Source organism: Aythya fuligula, chromosome 6 (genome assembly GCF_009819795.1).
Source record: "Aythya fuligula isolate bAytFul2 chromosome 6, bAytFul2.pri, whole genome shotgun sequence".
NCBI lineage: Eukaryota > Metazoa > Chordata > Aves > Anseriformes > Anatidae > Aythya > Aythya fuligula.
The window spans coordinates 3947203-3965717 of record NC_045564.1 but is presented as its reverse complement, the minus strand read 5'-3'; the positions used below and the strand labels follow the sequence as shown (position 1 = coordinate 3965717).

Sequence of the window (18515 nt, the reverse complement as noted above, 5' to 3'; positions counted from 1 at the left end):
TTAAAACATTGAAAAGGAATGCAGTAGAACAGAAGCTGCAGTGTAAGAAAGTGTAAAAGTCAGAAGGAGAACAAAAATGCTTGAAGAGTAGCTCTCAAAAAGAAGAAGAAAAAAAAAAAAAAAAAACACAAAGAAAGAAGAAACCCTGGAGGTGACATACCTGGACAAGTAGGCCAGGTCTTCTCTTTCTATCTTTTCTATCTCTTTCTATTTTCTCTTTCTGAGCAAGATAACATACATTTCTAGTCATCAGGTCCTGCAGTGAAAGGTCCCCTTATCTGTTGAGTAGCTGCATAACATCTTAAGATCTACATAATGTTTCAAATGTCTTTATTAAATAAAACTATATAGGCCTCTGTAGAACAGATGAAAGAAACTAACTTCCTTCTAGGAAGGAACACTCTCTTATATTTCAGCTGCATAAGTTGGGCGATAAATCCCATCAACTTCATATCATAAGCAGATGTTAAAAACAAAACCAGAAACTCCACTGGCTTAATGAGCTGGTAGCATACGCATTGAAGCAGCTTTCCAGCATAACTATTGACACTGCGTAATAGAGATCCTTTAAATCTTCACTTTCAGCAGCAAGAAAAAACTATCTGTCAAGAACTGTATTGAAGCAGTTGTAATTAGCAGTCCAGGAATACTTGTCATCACCCATAAATCTAAGTGACAATATGGCAGACAGACATCACTGTCAAACTCATTGTTCAAAATAACTCAAGATTATTGTACTCTGTTCCCTACTATGATGCAGATATATCCAACAGATGTCAAACTGAAGTGAACAGCATTTCAGCATGTAGAAAAGCATGGTACTGCCATTTACTACCTACTCACAGTATTTAGAGCCAACAATTGCTAAAACAACTATTAGCACTGACTATAACTAGCAATGTGACGGAGTCCCCTCCATTCGTATGCTTTGGAAACAAGATGTGACCTTGGAGAAGGATATCAGGATCCTGTAGCTTCTGATCTGGGAGTACTGCAGAGGTGAGTCTGCAGATGCATTTCCCAATCAGTTCATGGGAAAATGTAGAACTCTATTTAACAGATGCTCATAACAGCTGCTTTGAGATTTTTTCCATTTTTTTCAAAGACTTGCCTTTTAGATGTATATTTATGTAGTTCTATTTTCTAATAAATGTTGAGTAGAAAATTATTCTCAACTCTTGTATAATCCACGAACTCACACTGAAGTGTTCTGAAAACCTTTGGGTGGTGTTTGCTGCACTGACAAGATTGTGCTCTTTTTCTCAAGCCTACTGGCAGATCCTCAGAGGAAGCAGTTGCAGTAGCTATCAAAGAACAGCAGAAGAACAGTAAGGTAGTCTGACAAGCTAGATACAAAAAGGTTGGATTTAAATGTTTGTTCTTAAATTGAAATGTTTGACACACTTCATGCAACTCAAGTACACCACGTTACATTGCTTCAAAACAAATTATATTAGATATAACGCCAAGGTACTTACCCCTCCCATTGTAATGCCATCAATAAGTGCCACATAAGGTTTCTTGCAAGTGCCTACAAAAAATGTTAAAAAAAAGTATTTTTTTCAAAAGAATGACTAACCATATGCATGACAACTTCCTCATGTCTTATTTCAGCAAGAGCAAAAAAATAAATAGCAAATTAAACAAAATATCAACTTACAATGAAGCTTCTTCACATAATTATTAAGCAGGGGAAAGACATACCAGTGAGTGGCTTACTACATTCCTAGCGTTGTAAGAGAACATGAAACATCAGACAGCTTGCTATGTGAGCATCTGATAATCCAGCCATATCTGGCTATTACAAATAATTTTGTAACAAATTAGGGTGAAAAGGGAACTGTTGTGTCTATCTCACAGCTTGGAGTAAGAGCATGTATCAATACAAAGTCAGATTCATTGGTAGATTTAAGCCAAAATGTGACTGAACTACTACAATATGAGCGTGTTCTGTCTTGCCAAGTCTGCTGCATGTTACCCGTGTGTGGCACAGGTCAAGATGTTGCCCTAAAGCACTACAGCTTTATTTGTCAGCTTTATCTGTTGGAGCTTATACAAATTATGAAACTAAAGATCGGATGCTGTCAATTACTGTTTACAGAAAGATTCAGAAGCCTTCCGAGAATGAAATTGCTGCTTCATATTTGTCATTTTCAGGTCAGACAAAGTTGAATTAGATTGCTGATAGAGGTATCTGCTACAATAGCTGTTTTCTGTAGCAACTATAGATTATTGTTTAAAAAAAAAAAAAAAAAAGACTATTTTACAAGGCACTTAAATCCTCCAAGTCGATAGAAACTGCGAGAACTGAATTTTTAACTCTGTTCTTGCATCAACTTATAAGCTAGAACGTGGACTCTCGATGTTAGACTTTGAACTAAGTTTCTACAGAAGTATGTCTGCAAATGCAGTGAAAACAGCTCCTCTGTGTACTTGAAGTTCTAAAATACAATATAAAAATATTTCTTTTTAGTAGAAGTCTCAATCCTAAAGGAATACGATTATACCAGATTTACCCAAAATCTAGGTTTTGTAATTATATTGCATTATAGGAATAATATACACTAATCAATTACAAAAAAAGAAAAAACCCTGAGGTATATAGTCTTTAACTGTTTGCCATAGTAATATTAAGATTTTTCCATGACACCTTAAATATTTTCTTTGCTGGAGACAGGAAGGTACATAAAAACGCTAATTCTAATAAGTATTACTTTATACTCTTTTGATAACTTCAGTTATTATGCAACATTTTCACCTCTTTTCCTGCAGTGACTAATACTGGATACTTCTGATCAATGTTTAAAAATCCAAACTTTATTCAACTGAAATATGTTCGAAGAAATTTCTTCTGATCGTAACACTCAACCCTTGATTTTCATCCAAAAGAATAAGAATATCACTTACTCTAATATTCTATTATCTATATTTTATAGACAAGCAAAGAGAGAAAGTAAATTTATATTCAAAGTCACTGTTATAAAAATGATACAGTTCTAAAACTTGCTGTTAAACATACCGATGGCATTGTTCAGAGTATATTCTTCTCTGAAGAAATCTTGTGCCAGTTTATCTCCAACTTTTCCTGCATCTGTGATGGCTTAAGAGAAACAAAAATTCTAAAGGTAACTAAGGTTAATAGAACACACAAATACAAGTACAAAAATCAGTACTGCATGATAAAAAAAAAAAAAAAACTTGTCCTACAGCAGTCAACAGCAACTTAATCCTGCTTTATTTTACTTGAGCAAACAAATTTATCAAATTTAAATATGAACAGCTATCCAATTTGAGTCCCTTCCATTATGCTGGAGAGTTGAGAGACTGCAGTCTATTTTCTACACTATGGAACCCCTCCTAGTGGTTGTCAGTCTTGTCTGTAGTATTTCATAGCAATATATGGAACAGTCACTTAAAACTGATTACACTGAAAACCGAATACTAAAAATGAGAAGCCAGTAAGAGTAGGGCATAATTTAACAATAACCTGTACTGCTTGATTACCTAGGATTTAAAACAACCGCCAACTCAAACAGTTTGGAGACTTTCTTCCATTCATAGTTAAAGAATAATCACAAATGCATTGATCACTATAGCCAGCTATTTATCTAGCCACCTCTGAGTCAAACATCAGAGAAATTATCCAACAAAGCTATCTGTTAGAACCCTTCAAATTTCTTGTAAATAAGCTGTCTTTAATGAAATGCTGGGAAGAAGAAGGAAGAGACAAGAAACCTCTCAGTGACTGGCTGCTATCACCAGTTACTCATAAGCAAGAATTTGACATATCTTTCCCAGTTACTGTTTTGTGTTGATTGGTTTAATTTATTTACCGTGACTCAGGTAAACAGAGGCTTGCCACAAAACAGTGAGTTTAGTTGTGCCAACTTCTTCTAACACCTTGACGCACAGATGCTGTATGATGCTGTTGTCATGAGACAGCTGTTGGAACACTGCGTATAAAACAGTAAAAACTATTTAAAGTGACTGTAGCCCTTACCTCTGATGTCACCACCAGCACAAAAAGCTTTTCCTCCAGTTCCCTTTATGATTATTAGAAAAGTTTCAGGATCTTGCTCCCAAGCCTAAAGTGAGGCAAATGTTTCCACATAAGATTAAAATTCTAATTCAATATTCTTTTTCTGTATAGTATGATTCTTATTTTATTTTTTCAGAAAGATTGTTTTTAAAATGAAGTCTGAGAGCTACACACATTTGCTTAGGAGTTTCTAACTGCCACTCCGTTGTCATATTCAACCCTGGTGGCAGAGATTTGCACAGCCACTTTGTGCATTTCAGAATGCCCAAGGACAGCTCCCATTCTCTGACGAAAAGCAGCACTCCCTAAAGCAGGGCCCTATATAAACCTGGATGGGAACACAATGCTGGGGGAGAAAGCTGGGAATAGAGAAGATATAGTAACTGTTCCAAGACAATTCATGGAAGTTTTGTGTATCTACGATGTGCAGCAAGGAAAAGAGCATTTAAATTGTTGATGGATATTTTCAAAATGATTGCAATCAATACCTGTCAAGGACTGGATTAAGCCAATTTGTGCACAGATGCATCTGTGACAAGGTATTTCTGTCTACCAGCAGCTATATTTAAAATTACTCCACCTTTTAAGGTTGTGCATAAAACAAATGCAGTACTCAGTACTACAGGTTAAGTACTACTTTAAATGTTCTTCAAAGAATGCCTAAGTTTGCAACATAACCATCTGTCAAAATATCAAGAGGCAGGTAACTGTCTAACAAGTACTGGTATTTAATATTTGACTTTCTGCATATGATGTAAATTAAAAAAGACTATTTGCATGCTTAAAATTTCACGTTACTTTACTGAGAAGCATTGTCCATAACTCCACAAGGCTCTTTTTTAGGGAATGAAACTAAAGCAACTTGCTTCATGATAATTTTTATCTTTTGTTTCAGTCACCCAGCTTCCCAGCAAAACACGCACTCAACTCAGAGGCAACACCTCTGTACAGCTGAGAATATGTGCTGACTGACCAACCGGGTGTTCAGAACAGAAACATATAAACACTAACTACTGCTTGCCTTTACTTCAGTCCTGGTGTTAATACAGGGGTCTTATCTATGCAGGTGCTAAAACTTCACTTTTTGTCTGACAGCTTTTTTCTTTGGTGTCTTTTCTTTCTAACCTGCTTGAAATTGTCTGTTCTTTTCCATCCTACACATCTGAGCTCATTAGCAAGTGTTCTCACAATCTGTTTATTTAAATTGGTATGCTATGAAGTGTCAGAATGAATTTTAAAAGCAGTATCAGGTAACATAACAGCTACTAACCTTTATTTGTGGATAAATTTGTTGGATCATAGAAAGATTTAGCGCATTGAGAGCCTTGGGTCTATTCAAAGTTATTATTCCTGCACCTCCTTTCTTTTCCAACAACACTTCATCTGAAGAATCAGTATGCTTACACATTTTCTGTAAGTGCAAAAACAAATAAAATAAATGTCTTAATGTCTTTGATGTCTTAAGTAACGTATGAGAGCATTTATGGAAATATACTCTCTCAAAGCACACTATTCAAGATTATAAAAATATGTGTTTTGAATTTCACATTAAGGCTTTCCCACTGTAATTCAAGTCATATTTGTATTTCTTACATGGTTCTCTTGGAGCCGCTTTATTATTCTGAAGGACTCTGACAAACCTCAGACAAGCTTTTGAGCTATATGCTCTTTGGCAATGACACTTGAGATACTAAACGATGAACTCTGGTGTTTAAAACTGACATTCTGAAAACACCTACAACAATTACAGTAAGAGTTTTGTATGTCCCTAGTGCTACTTTGATACTGCAACCACAAATGTACATACATCTTCTTATGTAACTTCTAACAGTTGAGTTGGTTGCTAACCTATTTTCACAATTGAATTTTACATTCAAACTCAAAGTTGAATGACATTTAAGGAATATAAGGAAGCTAACATGGAAGCTAACTATAAAATTAGGGAAAGCCAAATAATTGGGCTTTAGTTTATGGTTTAGTAGACACACAACAAAGTGCTCACATACACAGGCAATGTTCTGCCTGAAGGGCATTCAGAAGCACCACACACACACATTAGAAGTTGCATGTGTTGTCTGCCTCAGGTATGGGGTTAAACGTCCCAAGGGCTTCCAACTCAGTCAAACACGATGTAGTTCTTACCAAATGCTGTAATATTACTTGCAGTCTGTTAAATGGCTTCAGTCTGAAAAAGAAATGTTAAAAACTAAAATTCTAAAACAGCTATACAACCCCCACACGCACAGCTGAGCAAAGCTTTGTCAGAAAATTTCTAGACTTGATTGCTCTACCTTCTACTTTGTCTTAATCAAGTAATATTTTGATATCAAAGCGGTTGCAAGTATCATTGCATGTTGTTATATATAGATACCAATGTCAATGCTAATGTTTTCATTGCATTTAAGCAATTGCAAGTTGTCTGGGCGCTAATATGACAAAGTAGGAGTTTGGGGGATGCTTGTCTGGAACTTTTAATACTTGTATTTTGAAAAAGAAAAAAAAAAAAGAAAAAAAAAAAACACCAACCACAGTCCTGAGGCTTCCATTACACAAAGCCTGCTCTCGCTGTGCTGCACGTATGCACATTTAAGTAGGGTTTACGAAACAACTCGAGCAAAGTTAATGCTTGTGCTGCCAAGAGGAGACATCTGGCCATACCAAACTGTTTATAAAAGCAGGTTTTGAACCTGTTACTTAAGTAACAGGCGTTTATTGTCGTTGTATTCTACTGAGGAGAATAATAAAACCAGCATCCGCACACATAGCAGGCGCGCTGGGATGAGGCGATTTTTAAGCTCCCTTCATGATCCCAGTAATTGTGTGATTTTATGGAAAGCGGCATTTACAGGACTTCACCCCACAGCCACCAACAGCGCGTTGTACCACGGCGGGGGGGAAGCCGCGGGGGCTGAGGGCAGGGCGCGGGGCAGGCAGCGAGCCCTGAGGCGACGCCATTTCGCGGAGGGGGGCGGAGGGGGAGCGGCCGCGCGGCCGTTACCTGGGCAGCGGCCGCAGCAGGCGGGCCGCCATGGCGGCTGCCGGCGCCGTCGCTCTCCGTCATGGGCCCCGGTACGGCGGGGCTGGGCGGGGCGGGAGCATGCGCGGGGCCTCAGCCCCGGTCTGGGGGTGTTGTGAGTCCTGTGGGGCTGGGGCTGGAGCCCCGCTGGGCCCCGCGCCCTGTTAGATGCTCGGGGTGTCCGCCAGGCTGCGTGTGGCGGTGTGGTGCTGGCAGCAGCAAGGCTTGGTCCGGTGGTTGTGAGCTCCCTGTTCCCTCACAGGATCTGTGCTGGCTGCTCGGCCATCGACGTGCCGCTGCCGGGACTGAGGAGCTGAGCTCATGTGCCGCCCCACCGCCAAGCAGGTCTTCTGTAAAGGGAAGAGGACCTCAGGGAAGGTAAACGCAGGGACTGAGGAGATGGTGTGGCTGCTGCACCACTGGCAGCCAGAGACACAGCCCTGAGCTCAAACACAGCCTGCACTCAGCAAATACACTCAAATCGCACTCAGGGAAACTGCCTTTTTTCAAATATAAGTGCGTTAAGACAATTCAATATATTGTTCATTAAGACAATTCAATATGTTCTCAATATAAGTTCATTAAGACAATTGAGGATTTACAGACATCATACTAGTAGTCCATAATACTAAATTAACTTTTTATTCAGTAACTGTTACACTGTTTCATAGATTTTTATTTTTTTTTAAGCTGACACATACCATCATGAGACATCGAAAAGCATGATGACCCATGGAGTAAATGGCAACACGGTGCATTAGGTACATTAGTAGAAATGTAGCTTCACTATCTCAATGTAGCAAGTTCAGCACTTGATTTGTATCTGTATTGACAACAAACAAAAGCAAACAAGCGAACTTTGCAGCAAGTTTATTTTGCTGGAACAAAAAATCCACGCCTCCTGTAGCACTTCTGGAGAAGTCCCCAGAGGGCAGCCTTGCTCTTTATTTCCAGAAGTGATTCAGCCCCTGCTTGCAGCAGCGTCATCAGTATTGGCATTTCCGTTGTAGTAACTCGGGGCATATTAAATTTAGTTGCAAAAATCTTCATCAGACTAAATAGACACAAGACAATACACGAAACATTTCAGTATTATGCAGCCTCAGTTTTCAGTCTTGTACATTGTGGGGAAAAAAAATGACTGAGAGAACAGGACAGAAGGTGCTTTTGCAGGCTTTGGGAGTGTGCCTACTGCGAGTTAATTAACTGCAGAATTCATTAGGCCATCCAGACTGTATAGACCTTTACTCATAGATCATATGGTTGTGAAAGATGCAGCCTATTAATGTTATCTTGGCTATATAAAACCTTATATACTGTCTTACAGCAAGTTGCACACAATCAAATCTAAACCAACCTAAGCAACACCAAATTACCATGGTGGCCAAATCTGAACCCATATTTATATTTTTTATTTATATTTATACTTGTTAAGAGTGAGATAACTGCATCTCTTATCTAGGCCTAACAAGGTTATGGGGAGTTTGATAAGCAGATAATGTTTTTGTACTTAGTATCTGATGCCTGAAAGTCTATATATTTCACTAGCAAATATGAACAGCGCCTTTCTATAGGGGAATCCTTTTGTTAGCATCGTTGTGGAAATGAAGAAATCGGTGCATGGAAGCTAAGCGCAGGTAAGAGCGAGAGGAGTCTGTGAAACTCCTGGAAATCTCTTAATAAATTCCACCTGCACACGAAGGGGAAGGCTGTGATCAGGATGTGATTACACAGGATGGCAGTGTCTAGGAGTCCAGAATAGAAGTCAGTGGTCTGATTCACCTTTTACTTATCCAGATTTTAAACTATTTCATCCCATCCTGGCTTCAGTGTAAATAATGGTGTAGAGCCTTTCTTTGTTGTCTCCCAGCTGTATGTCTGATTTGGAACAAGAATGGGGCCTGCTCATTTGTAGATAATGAAGTAACACAAGCATTGTCTTGCAACAGCTACCAATTTCTTTCCAGGGTGATGACACTGAATTTATGCTTAATTGTTTTTTTCTTTTTTTTTTTTTTTTTTTTCCTGTTGGTTTCGAGAAGGAGCTTTGGAGCCATATTTCTTGAGCCTTGTGTTCTACTTTATTTTAAAACATGCCACTGATGGCTTAAATTTACCTGTGTGTTTTTGTTTGTTTGTACGGAGCTCTGAAGAGTACTGCAGTTTTCTTACTGATAACCATTTGGTGCGTGCAAGCCAGTCCAAAGTTGGGTTCAAAAAGTAACTCAGATACCAGGGATTTTAGTAGTACTTCACACCCTATTTTCTGCAGAGTGGAATGCCAAAGGGAAAACGCTTTCTAAAAAGAAAATAAAAGATTGCTATCCATAAAAGTAGTGAAAACGTTGAAAATAATGAAGTTTTATATGAGAATAAGTTGAATGAGATAACATTTAACTAGGGAGCTCGTGGATGATATTGCTATCAGCAAAGAGGGCTGTGGCAGAGTGGATATTTTCGGGGTGAGCAGCACCCCTAGTAACCGAGCCAGGAATTCAGGGAGTGCAAGTGCAGTAGCCAGAAGGATAGGCAGGTTGTAATTCCTCCCTGTGGAGAAATTTCCTGGCAGTGAGTTCAGCAGGTTTGGAAAGAGAAAACAAATTGCAGACTGTAGGAGGACTTCAGAGTTGAGCAGATGTTTGGGGGTTTTGTTTTTGGTAGGTTTTTTTTTTTTGGTTTCTTTTCCAGAAAAACATACAACTTCAGCATCAGGATGTGGGTGCTGTTGCTCCCCAGAAGGATTTCAAGAGCAGCTCAGCTGCATTCTGTACGTTACCTCTATACTGCTAATTAATGATTAATTTGTACCTCTCAGTTACTCGCCTGTGAGAGCTCTGACTGCATTTCACCAAGAACAGATAATAAATGGTTTGAGTACTTCATCATGGCCCGCGCTTCTGCATCTTGGCTTGCAGTAAACAATCTTTTCCTTCGTTGGCCTAAGAGCTAGCAGCTAATTTCTGTGTGTGGATAGTGTGGGTAGCAAGTGCATCCTCACGGGAAAAAGGAGCTTTGAGGAATACAATGGGGAAAACCCCCAGTTTATCCTACCTAACTGGCTAGAAGTGTGTTGACAAGTGCCCCACGGATTGATTGATTTTTTTCTCCTCTCCTCAGTACAACCCCGATTGATTGTACTCTAAAGCACATGATAAGGCTTAAATTTGCTTGCCCCAGCGAGGGCAGTGAGTACCAAAGGCTCCGGTCTGCAAGGGGCAGCCTGCCATTGGCTTCAGCAATAGTAGAAGTTGACTTACACTAAGTGGAAAACTAATTTGTCTCTCCGCTCCCTAAAAATAAGCCAGGCCGGGGAAGGACTGAAGCACAGGAAACATGTCTGTAATATGGAGAAGCCTTTTTTTTTTTTTTTTTTTTTTTTGCTTTTGTCTGTAAAGTGAGTAATTCCCCGGGAAGAGGCTGCCTTCCCCAGGGCGTTGAGTCAGGCTTGTCGGCCAGCGGGTCCGCATCACGGCTGGGGTCAGAGCTCTGGGGTGAGCGCCCGGCAAGTGGTGTTCACTGCTCCATTTCTCCTGTAACACAAGGGTTGGGGGGGGGGAAGCCCTTTTTATTATTATTATTATTATTTCTTTTTACCAATTAGCCTGCGTTTTGCTGGTTGGGAAGTGCCTGGAAGCAGATGAAAGCCAAGCCATAAAGGACCTGTGAGTGAGGCACTTTTTTCCATTTCTCCCCTGGCCTCCGAGGGCGCCGGGGGAGGCGCGGGGGTGGCTGGTGCTGCGGCAGGCAGCCCGGCGAGGCTCCACGGCAAGGTCCAGCCACCAGTGGGTTCCTCCCCTCCCACCGCCCCGCTCAGACACGCCGCTCGCTGCATCCACCCACCAGGCCCCTCCGGGTTAGACAGGACCCTGGGCAAACACCCTCCTACGTCTTTCTTCCCTGCTGCCGCAAGCAATCTGTCACTCCTCCCCTCAAACCACCCACCACCCACGTACCAAACCATAACTGCAAGGAACACCCTCTCCCCTTCCCCCTGCGCTCCCCGCCGCTCTGTTCCTCCCAGCGGGTGCGAAATGCCTGCAGACGCGGTGGGCGCCCCTGGGTCTGGTGTTGGGACCCAAGGTGTTGGGTGCCTGCCACGCTCCGAGCTCGGCGAGGGCTCTGCTCGCAGATGCCTGGTGATGGTTTTTCCTTGCGTGTCATTACACGTGTGCAGGTGGGCAGGGGCTGCTCGCCTCCCCCTCGCCTCGATGTGCCTTCCTTCCACTCCCGCTCCCGGCCTCCCACGCATCCAGCGATGAGAAATGCTGCAGAAGACTGACCAGCCACCAGCCCGCCCACCTGAGGAGGAGGAGCAGCAGCAGCAGCAGCACATTTCTCTCTCTCTCTCCCTCTCTGCTTTTTAAACACAGTTAAAAAGAGCTGCAGCGTGGGTGGAAATAGCTGTAGGGAGTGTGTGTGGGAATGGGGCCAGAGGAAAGTGAATTTTCTGCTGGGAGGACAGTTACTTCTCGTAGACCGGGGAAAGAAAAAATCCCCAAGGATAACTTAATGCTGAGGGTGTCTTTAGGTGTAAATTAGTTCTTAAGGCTCACTTTCCCAGGTCTGGAAAGAATGAAGCAGTGTTTATTTCTCCATGGTAGTCCAAGCAATGGGACGGCGGCAGCCCGCGCTCAGGGAAGCTTGCCTACAGGACTCCAGGAGCCTGCGTAGCAAGTGGTATTTGTGTGGCATCCCGTTGTGTCAGCGTGGCTCTGGTTCTGCTCCTGGCGTACGTGGCTGATTCGATGAGAGTCAGAGCTGCTTCTATGTAGGAAGAGAAAGGAGCATGTGGAGCATGTGGTTTTCACCGTGTGGGTCTCTATTTCCAAATACCACCCCTATTGGCCCTCTTGAAATAGCACTATCCCGGAATATCAGTTAATTCAGAATTTACTCTAAATTTGTGCTCCTATAAGAAATTAAATTCAAGCTTATTTATGTTAACAGGATGTTATTTGAGGTGCTTTGCTTCTGTTGCATGAAAATAGCAGTGAAACTAGTAGAGGAAAACACAACTTGTGAGACTGGTGGCATGGAGTACGAAGTGGTACCGCCGCTCCTTCAGAAATCTCTCTGATAGACTGAGAACTGCGGGTACAGAGCAGCCTTCAGGTTCTGGCTCGGTTTGACCTATCTCCCTAGGAAGAAAAGGTTTTACAATGTGTAATGCTAATCAGATTGTTCTGACTTAGTTGCATGCATTCGTCTCAGTCAAGAACTCTACCCATGCGTTTATTTTGTCTAGGTTTCTCACCGGCATTGGGCATCCCACATGCATTACCAATGTCGAACCTCACATTCGGTTGTGGTCTGTAATGAGTCAGAGATGCAATAACCTAATGAATTTTGAGAAATTTGACTTTCGAAGTACAGGAGATTTTTCAAAAATCCTGGATAGGGCGTTTAATTTGCTCCTAATGTGTAGAGACCTTCAGCCTGATATCTGAGTGGGTTTGGCCCCATGAAGGAACTTCCTTTGTGGAAATGGAGCACACGCTGGAGCACAAAAGCAACGTGTCTTCTGGACAGACAGAGCAGTTTTCCAGACCCGTTTCACAGGCTGGGACTGCACGGGTACAATGCGGTAGGGAACTGGGCTCGCTGACTTCGGGGCCCCCTACCCCAGGCTAGCATTTTCCGTAGCTCTGGAGATTTTACCCAGGAGTAGGAAAGCAAAATGTAGGCACAATTCCTTCCACTGATCCGCTCAGAAACAAATGGGTTTATGATTAAGCCTGGCACAGCTTTGCATGTAACACAACAGAAAGATCAGCTGGTGGACTGAGACTAGCAAGAGCTAGACAAGTATCAACGGGGATGGAGCCTTAATGGAACTAATTACCCTGATCTGTTGAAAGCCTTATTTTTGAATGGCTTCAGTGATTAATATTTTAAATATATCCTTATAACTTTACACAGAATCTTATGTAACTCATAATTATAATCTACTGGAATTACATACCCACACTGAGGGGGAAATGTATTCCAAATAGTAAGTTGGTGTCACTTGACTGATGTACTTTGAAACACTGCACTAATTCCTTTGTCGGGAGTGCTTGGAAGTACGATCGGCCCGCTTGTAATTCTATCCTGCATTTAGCGTTGGTTCAGTTAACTTTAAAGGTAGTGCTGTTCATACCTTTTATATCAATGAATGTACATCAGATTTTACATGCAGATTATACGCTTATCTTGCCAACTGCTGTTAGCCTGGAATTTTCTTTGGATGATCTATTGTGGTGGAATGATATTATTCAAGAAGTTTAAAAAAAAAAAAAAAAAAAAAAAGCATTTAGAATAATGTAAGGTCTATTTCAGGAGCTCAGTCCTGTTTGTAACGTTCCTGTTGGCTCCCTGTTTTACCCCATGAATGCCATGCCTCTGGCCCCACAGCATCCAGTACCCAGCCGTGCCTTTTCAGGGCTCATGGGGAATAAGTAGTGACCCCACTCTGTTCCACTCAAAATCATAGTGAACTAAGCATAAGAGCGAGCATTTGATGCTAATTAGTAGCTTTTTGACAGTCCGGACGTTTGATGAGTACGGAGAGCGCCTCAGCTGTTTATTTTAAGGGTTTGTTGCTCTAAATTACAGCAAGTCTCTTCAGCAGGGCAGTGTGGCTGACAGCGAGTGTTTCTTGTTAAGTGGGTGTCTGTGCGTTTAAGCCTTGCCACGTTACTCATCTGACACCTTGCACAGGTATTGATTTTTCACTTGACAAGTTCTACGTTTTGTTTTAAAGGTCAATGTTAAGGGTATTTTTCCAAATTTCTTTCCGTTTTCCTTGGTTCTGGAGTGTAGCTAATGGTGTTTATAAAATCATGCCTTTGAAGAACATCGCCTAGGGGAAGATATTTCATTTAATGCCACAAATAATGCAAAGGACAGAGCAGAGAGTTTAAAAATCACGAGGAAAAGAGGTCAGAGATATGCTTACTATTAAAAAGTAAGCATCTATCATTCATTACTGCAGATGTATTCTGTTCTTAAACAGAAAATACCAGCCTCCATTAATTGTGGGCAAATGCTGGCTTCAGTGCAACTCGATTTGCCAGACTCCTATAACCGTGTGTAATCATTAACCTCATGGAAAGCACGCGTAGCAAGTCAGGAGGGAGCGTGTGTGTTTGTTGTAAAGACACACAGGGAGTGCCTGGCTCCTGGAGCCCTCCTTCCCTGGGTACGCTTCCCCAGGGGAAGAAAGCTGCGGCAGCCGTGGCAGGGCACGCGGATCTGAATTGCTCCCAGGGAATTACACGGTCATTAGTTCCTCTTGGCAGTCTCCATCGTCCCTCTCCCCCGTGGTTTTCGTGATGCCTCTGGTTCTCCTGTCTAGACCTGGGCAGCCTCCTCCTCTCTCTCTCTGTGACAGCAGTCAACCTGCAGCGGAGGTTCATGCTGCGAAGAGCAGTAGATAGGAATATGTAATTATTTCAGAAATAACACGCTACACAGTGTGATTTAGTCATACTTTGACACACCTCTGTCTGCCAAGAAATAGGCAGGCACTACCTTATAAAACTGTTGCTAAGAGCACTTCTTCAGGCTCCGGGAGTGAGAAGATGCTTTATTGCATGGTTAACTGCAGGAGTTAACAGCAGGGTTGCAATCTGGGACCCGCAAAGATCTGAAAGCAGGCAAATCTGTTGCTTGAATTAGAGGCCCTACTTCTGCCTAGGAGATGTAGCACCATGCAGAGATAGCTCGGGACATTAGCTGGGAAATCTAAAGCACTTTGTAAAGTGATTTTATTGACATTTGTGACCTTAAAAAAAAAAAAAAGAAGTAAAACAGGAAAGACAATTCTGGCCAATGTCAAGAAAAAACATCTTTTGTTTGTTTTATGATAAAGTTAGGCAATTTACAAAGATAGAGATTATGTAAAAAGATAAATTTAAAAATTCTTTTAAAAGAATCCATTTTCAAAATGAAATGCTAATGGAAATCTTTTTTTCCTCGTGACTGAGGTGGAGAATCATGAAACACGTTTGGGCTGTGCGTGTTCCTTCTGTGCCACTGCTAGCATCCCTGTAACCCTCGGGAGCCTTTTGGAACAGCCACAATCGACCAGTTCCTTCCTAGTAAGAGACAGACATATTTTGGAGGTACAGCTGTTTATAATCACAGTTCCAGTAGCAACGCACAATTTTCAACCTTCTTTAGATAGTCAGAAGAGGCAGACATTGAGAAGTATGTCTGTAGCTGGTAGTTTTACTTTTAAAAGTCCTTGTATTACGTGGAGGTTTTAATTAAGCTACAAGAAAGAGCCAAATGGTCACAACAACACCTGGTTTCATGTAACTTAGAAGTCAGAATCTTAACACGAATCAGCCATGGGGGCTAACAGAATCATTGCAGCTGTAAAGAAAGTTACCTTGATTATTTTGGTGTGAGCAAGTCATTTCACTATTCTGCTTTAGTTTTTACATCTGTAAAGTGAAAAGAGTAACCTTTACTGTTCTTGTTATAATATCAGACTTCACTTTATAGTTGAAACGATAAGATGCTTCCTATTAGTGATTACAGATGGCATCTTGTCCTTGCACGAAAAGCATCTCCAGTTATTGAACGAAAGAGTAAGTGTGTTTTATCAGTGTTTGCAGCACGTTATCAGAAAATGCCATATAGCACGGTGAGCTGGAATTCTGGACTCCAGAGGACGAGGAATTAGATACCACCTGCTTTGAATTTCTGCGTTGCTTTGCAAAGCAGCACACAGAACACATTTCCCCTTTGATAATAATAATAAGCTGTTCTATAGACTGTTTTAAACAGAAATCCAAACAGTATCTTCTACATACATAAGAAAAGATGCATGCTTTTTTTTTTTTTTTCTGACAAAATTTGACTCCTGCTTCATAGACAAGCCCATAATGCTGTTACCTATCAGCCCTCACCCAGCTCTGTAGAAGGAAACGCAGATCTTTTGTAACAAAGGACAAAGGGCTGTGTAAAAATGTACTTAGCAACACTCCCTTCCTCAGGAGTATTTAATTTATCTTTTCTTCTGAGGAAATTTTCCATCTGTCTGAGAATTTCCTACATTCCTTACTTTTGGAGAGTAAAAAATCTTAGTATTCTCAGGAGTCAAAGGCCCAGGAGCCTTTAAGGTCCTCCAGCGTGCAGTGTCAGGAGGTTTGTAGCATATTTGCACAAGGCTTTGTTTCACAGTAATTCATTTGGTTTTGTTAGTTATTCATAATCGCAGTCGTAACGCCTGTAGGTAGCTTAATGACTCACTACACAATGACTGCTGCAGCGTATTGTCACCTTGTCACTGCGTCATAACAAACAGCAGCAGATCTCCCAGGAGTCTGCCGAGGTATTTCTGGAAGGTGAAGGGACGCATCCTCCCTAGGAGATGCCACTTCATCCTAAATGCCTGGAGACTTTTTGCCAAAGATTTTGGGTGACCCCGTGCTGTTTAACCTTCGCCTTTCTTGTCTGCCTGCAGCTCAGCGGTAGAATCTTTCACATGGATTTCAAATGTAGGATGGGAACTAAAAAAAAAAATAACTAAATCAGAGCTCAGCCACATTTTTAAAACACTTTAGGCCAGAAATTAGAAAAATGAAAGTTCAACTCTGCGAGTGTAGTTTAATCCCCTTTCTGTCTCTCTCCTTGAGTTAATTAGTATTCAGCTTCCCAATACCTGTTTCCTCCTTTTGAGCCCTTTATGTTTTAGCCGTGTGTATTTGTTCAGCCTCTGTTATTGCAAGATTGCCTCCACCCAGCACAGAGTCCAAAGGTTTACCAGTTTTGTTTAGCTAATAAACCTAAAGGTGGGTAAGATAATACAGGTTTTGTAAACTGTGCTCTGTTTTAATGATATTGCATTTGCTTCAAATGTAGTGCTGTGAAGTCAGAGCTATAAAACGCATTGCAGTGTAAGGTCTTTAAAATTATTCTCCATTACTACCATTTGAAATGATAGTCAGTGCTTAAATTATTAATTCAGCAAGTAAGAGCCCTACACGGTAGACAGGCAATCATGATATCATGTACATTTATGCCCGTACACATTTTCATTTTCACCAAAGGAAGTTATAAATAGCCCCACTGATCTGAGAATTTTCAAGATCAGCAGTCTTTATTTCCAAGAGCCCTGTCTGAAGGGTTTGTAGGCATCAGGAGGGCTGGTTTGCAATTGCCATCCACGCTGCTTAGTGTAGTTGTTTAATTGTTTATACCACTACCGTCTGAATACTAATTAAAACACACACAAAACCTACAGAGCTAATGGTACTTGCATTCTTTATAGTGATATAACTGTGCACACATGCTACAAAGCCAGCAGGAACTGAGACCACAGGCTTTCCTGAACATGCCCCTCTCTTGCTGTTAGCAGTAGCAAGGGCTGCAGAAGACACGAGTCACCTCTGACTGATGCTCTTTTGACTTAAATACAACCGATATCAAGAAGGAGACGGCTGCTGCTGGAACTTTGACTGCCTCTTGGCATCTGCAGCAAGCAGTCCCCCAGGTCTAGTATCTGTGAGAAGAAAGTCCCTGTCAGTTCTGCTTCAGACCTGCCTCCCACTAGCTTCATCTGATGCACCTTCATCCAGGGATGAGAAGGAAGATAGACCTGTCTGTTTTCTCCAATTCGTGGCTTTGTAAATCTGCCATATCCCTACTAATTTGCCACTTTTCCTGACTGGTAACTGCTAGGCTACTCACCTGTTCCAGGCAGAAAAGTCATCCCAGGCTTTTAAGCATCCTTCTCTGAACCTTTTCCAGTTCCTCTACATTTGGTTTGAAATGAGGAGCCTGTTTTGTTTTCTTTTGTGTTTTCCTAGAGTTCGTGTGGGATCCATTACTCAATTTCTCTGTGCGAAAAAAATCTGCGTGTTACACTGAAATAGAGTTCCGTCTTACTTTGTGATTCTTACTTTGGCACTTCTCTGTTCCTCACGAGTAGTTTGACATTATTTTTGAGCCTTCTGGTAATAAACAGTTAACAGCACACTGTAGCAATATAACAAATCCCCAGGGAGGTAGGTTGTACATCCTAAAAGCAGCTAAAATCGTCTAACCCTGCAGGCATCAGAGCTTTTCTCAACTATTAATAGAACAGGGGGAAGAAAAGGGAAAGAAGAAAAGGAATTAGTAAATGATTTTTAAAAGCGTAGCTACTTAAAATTCATAGTTGATGTGCTGGTTTAGGAAGTCAAGAGATAAGGCATAAAAAAAGGTAAGAAACGTTAATACTGTTACATAGACAGAGTATTTTTCGTTTGTTGTCACTTTTCAGTGTTTTCTTCTTCCCCCACCCAGCCATTTCAAAGGCATATCCTTGCAGTGACGCATCAATTCTCTGTCTACTTGAGGTTTAGAAATAGCTGAGACGTTATAAATAGACCACAATCTGCAAGAGACAAAGAGAATGGAAATACTGTAAAAGGTTGGCTGCAAAATGCAGATGTGGATTGAGATTTCAGACGTCTCCACCAGTGGAAG

General features: G+C 41.3%; 1 protein-coding gene across 2 annotated transcripts in view; it reads right to left on the bottom strand.

Moving 5' to 3' along the window:
* Positions 1-7107, bottom strand: part of HIBCH (3-hydroxyisobutyryl-CoA hydrolase) — a 41971-nt gene extending 34864 nt beyond the window's left edge. Inside the window, exons 1-6 of one of the 2 annotated variants that reach the window (XM_032189753.1) lie at positions 7038-7107; positions 6182-6224; positions 5310-5450; positions 4001-4085; positions 3020-3100; positions 1479-1531 (exon numbers count right to left, since the gene is read on the bottom strand). In XM_032189753.1, the coding sequence (XP_032045644.1) occupies positions 1479-1531; positions 3020-3100; positions 4001-4085; positions 5310-5450; positions 6182-6224; positions 7038-7069 (435 nt within the window). In that variant the 5' untranslated portion in view covers positions 7070-7107. The remainder of the gene's footprint in view (positions 1-1478; positions 1532-3019; positions 3101-4000; positions 4086-5309; positions 5451-6181; positions 6225-7037) is intronic. The other variant, XM_032189754.1, reaches the window with a different exon arrangement.
* Positions 7108-18515: the final 11408 nt, after the last annotated feature.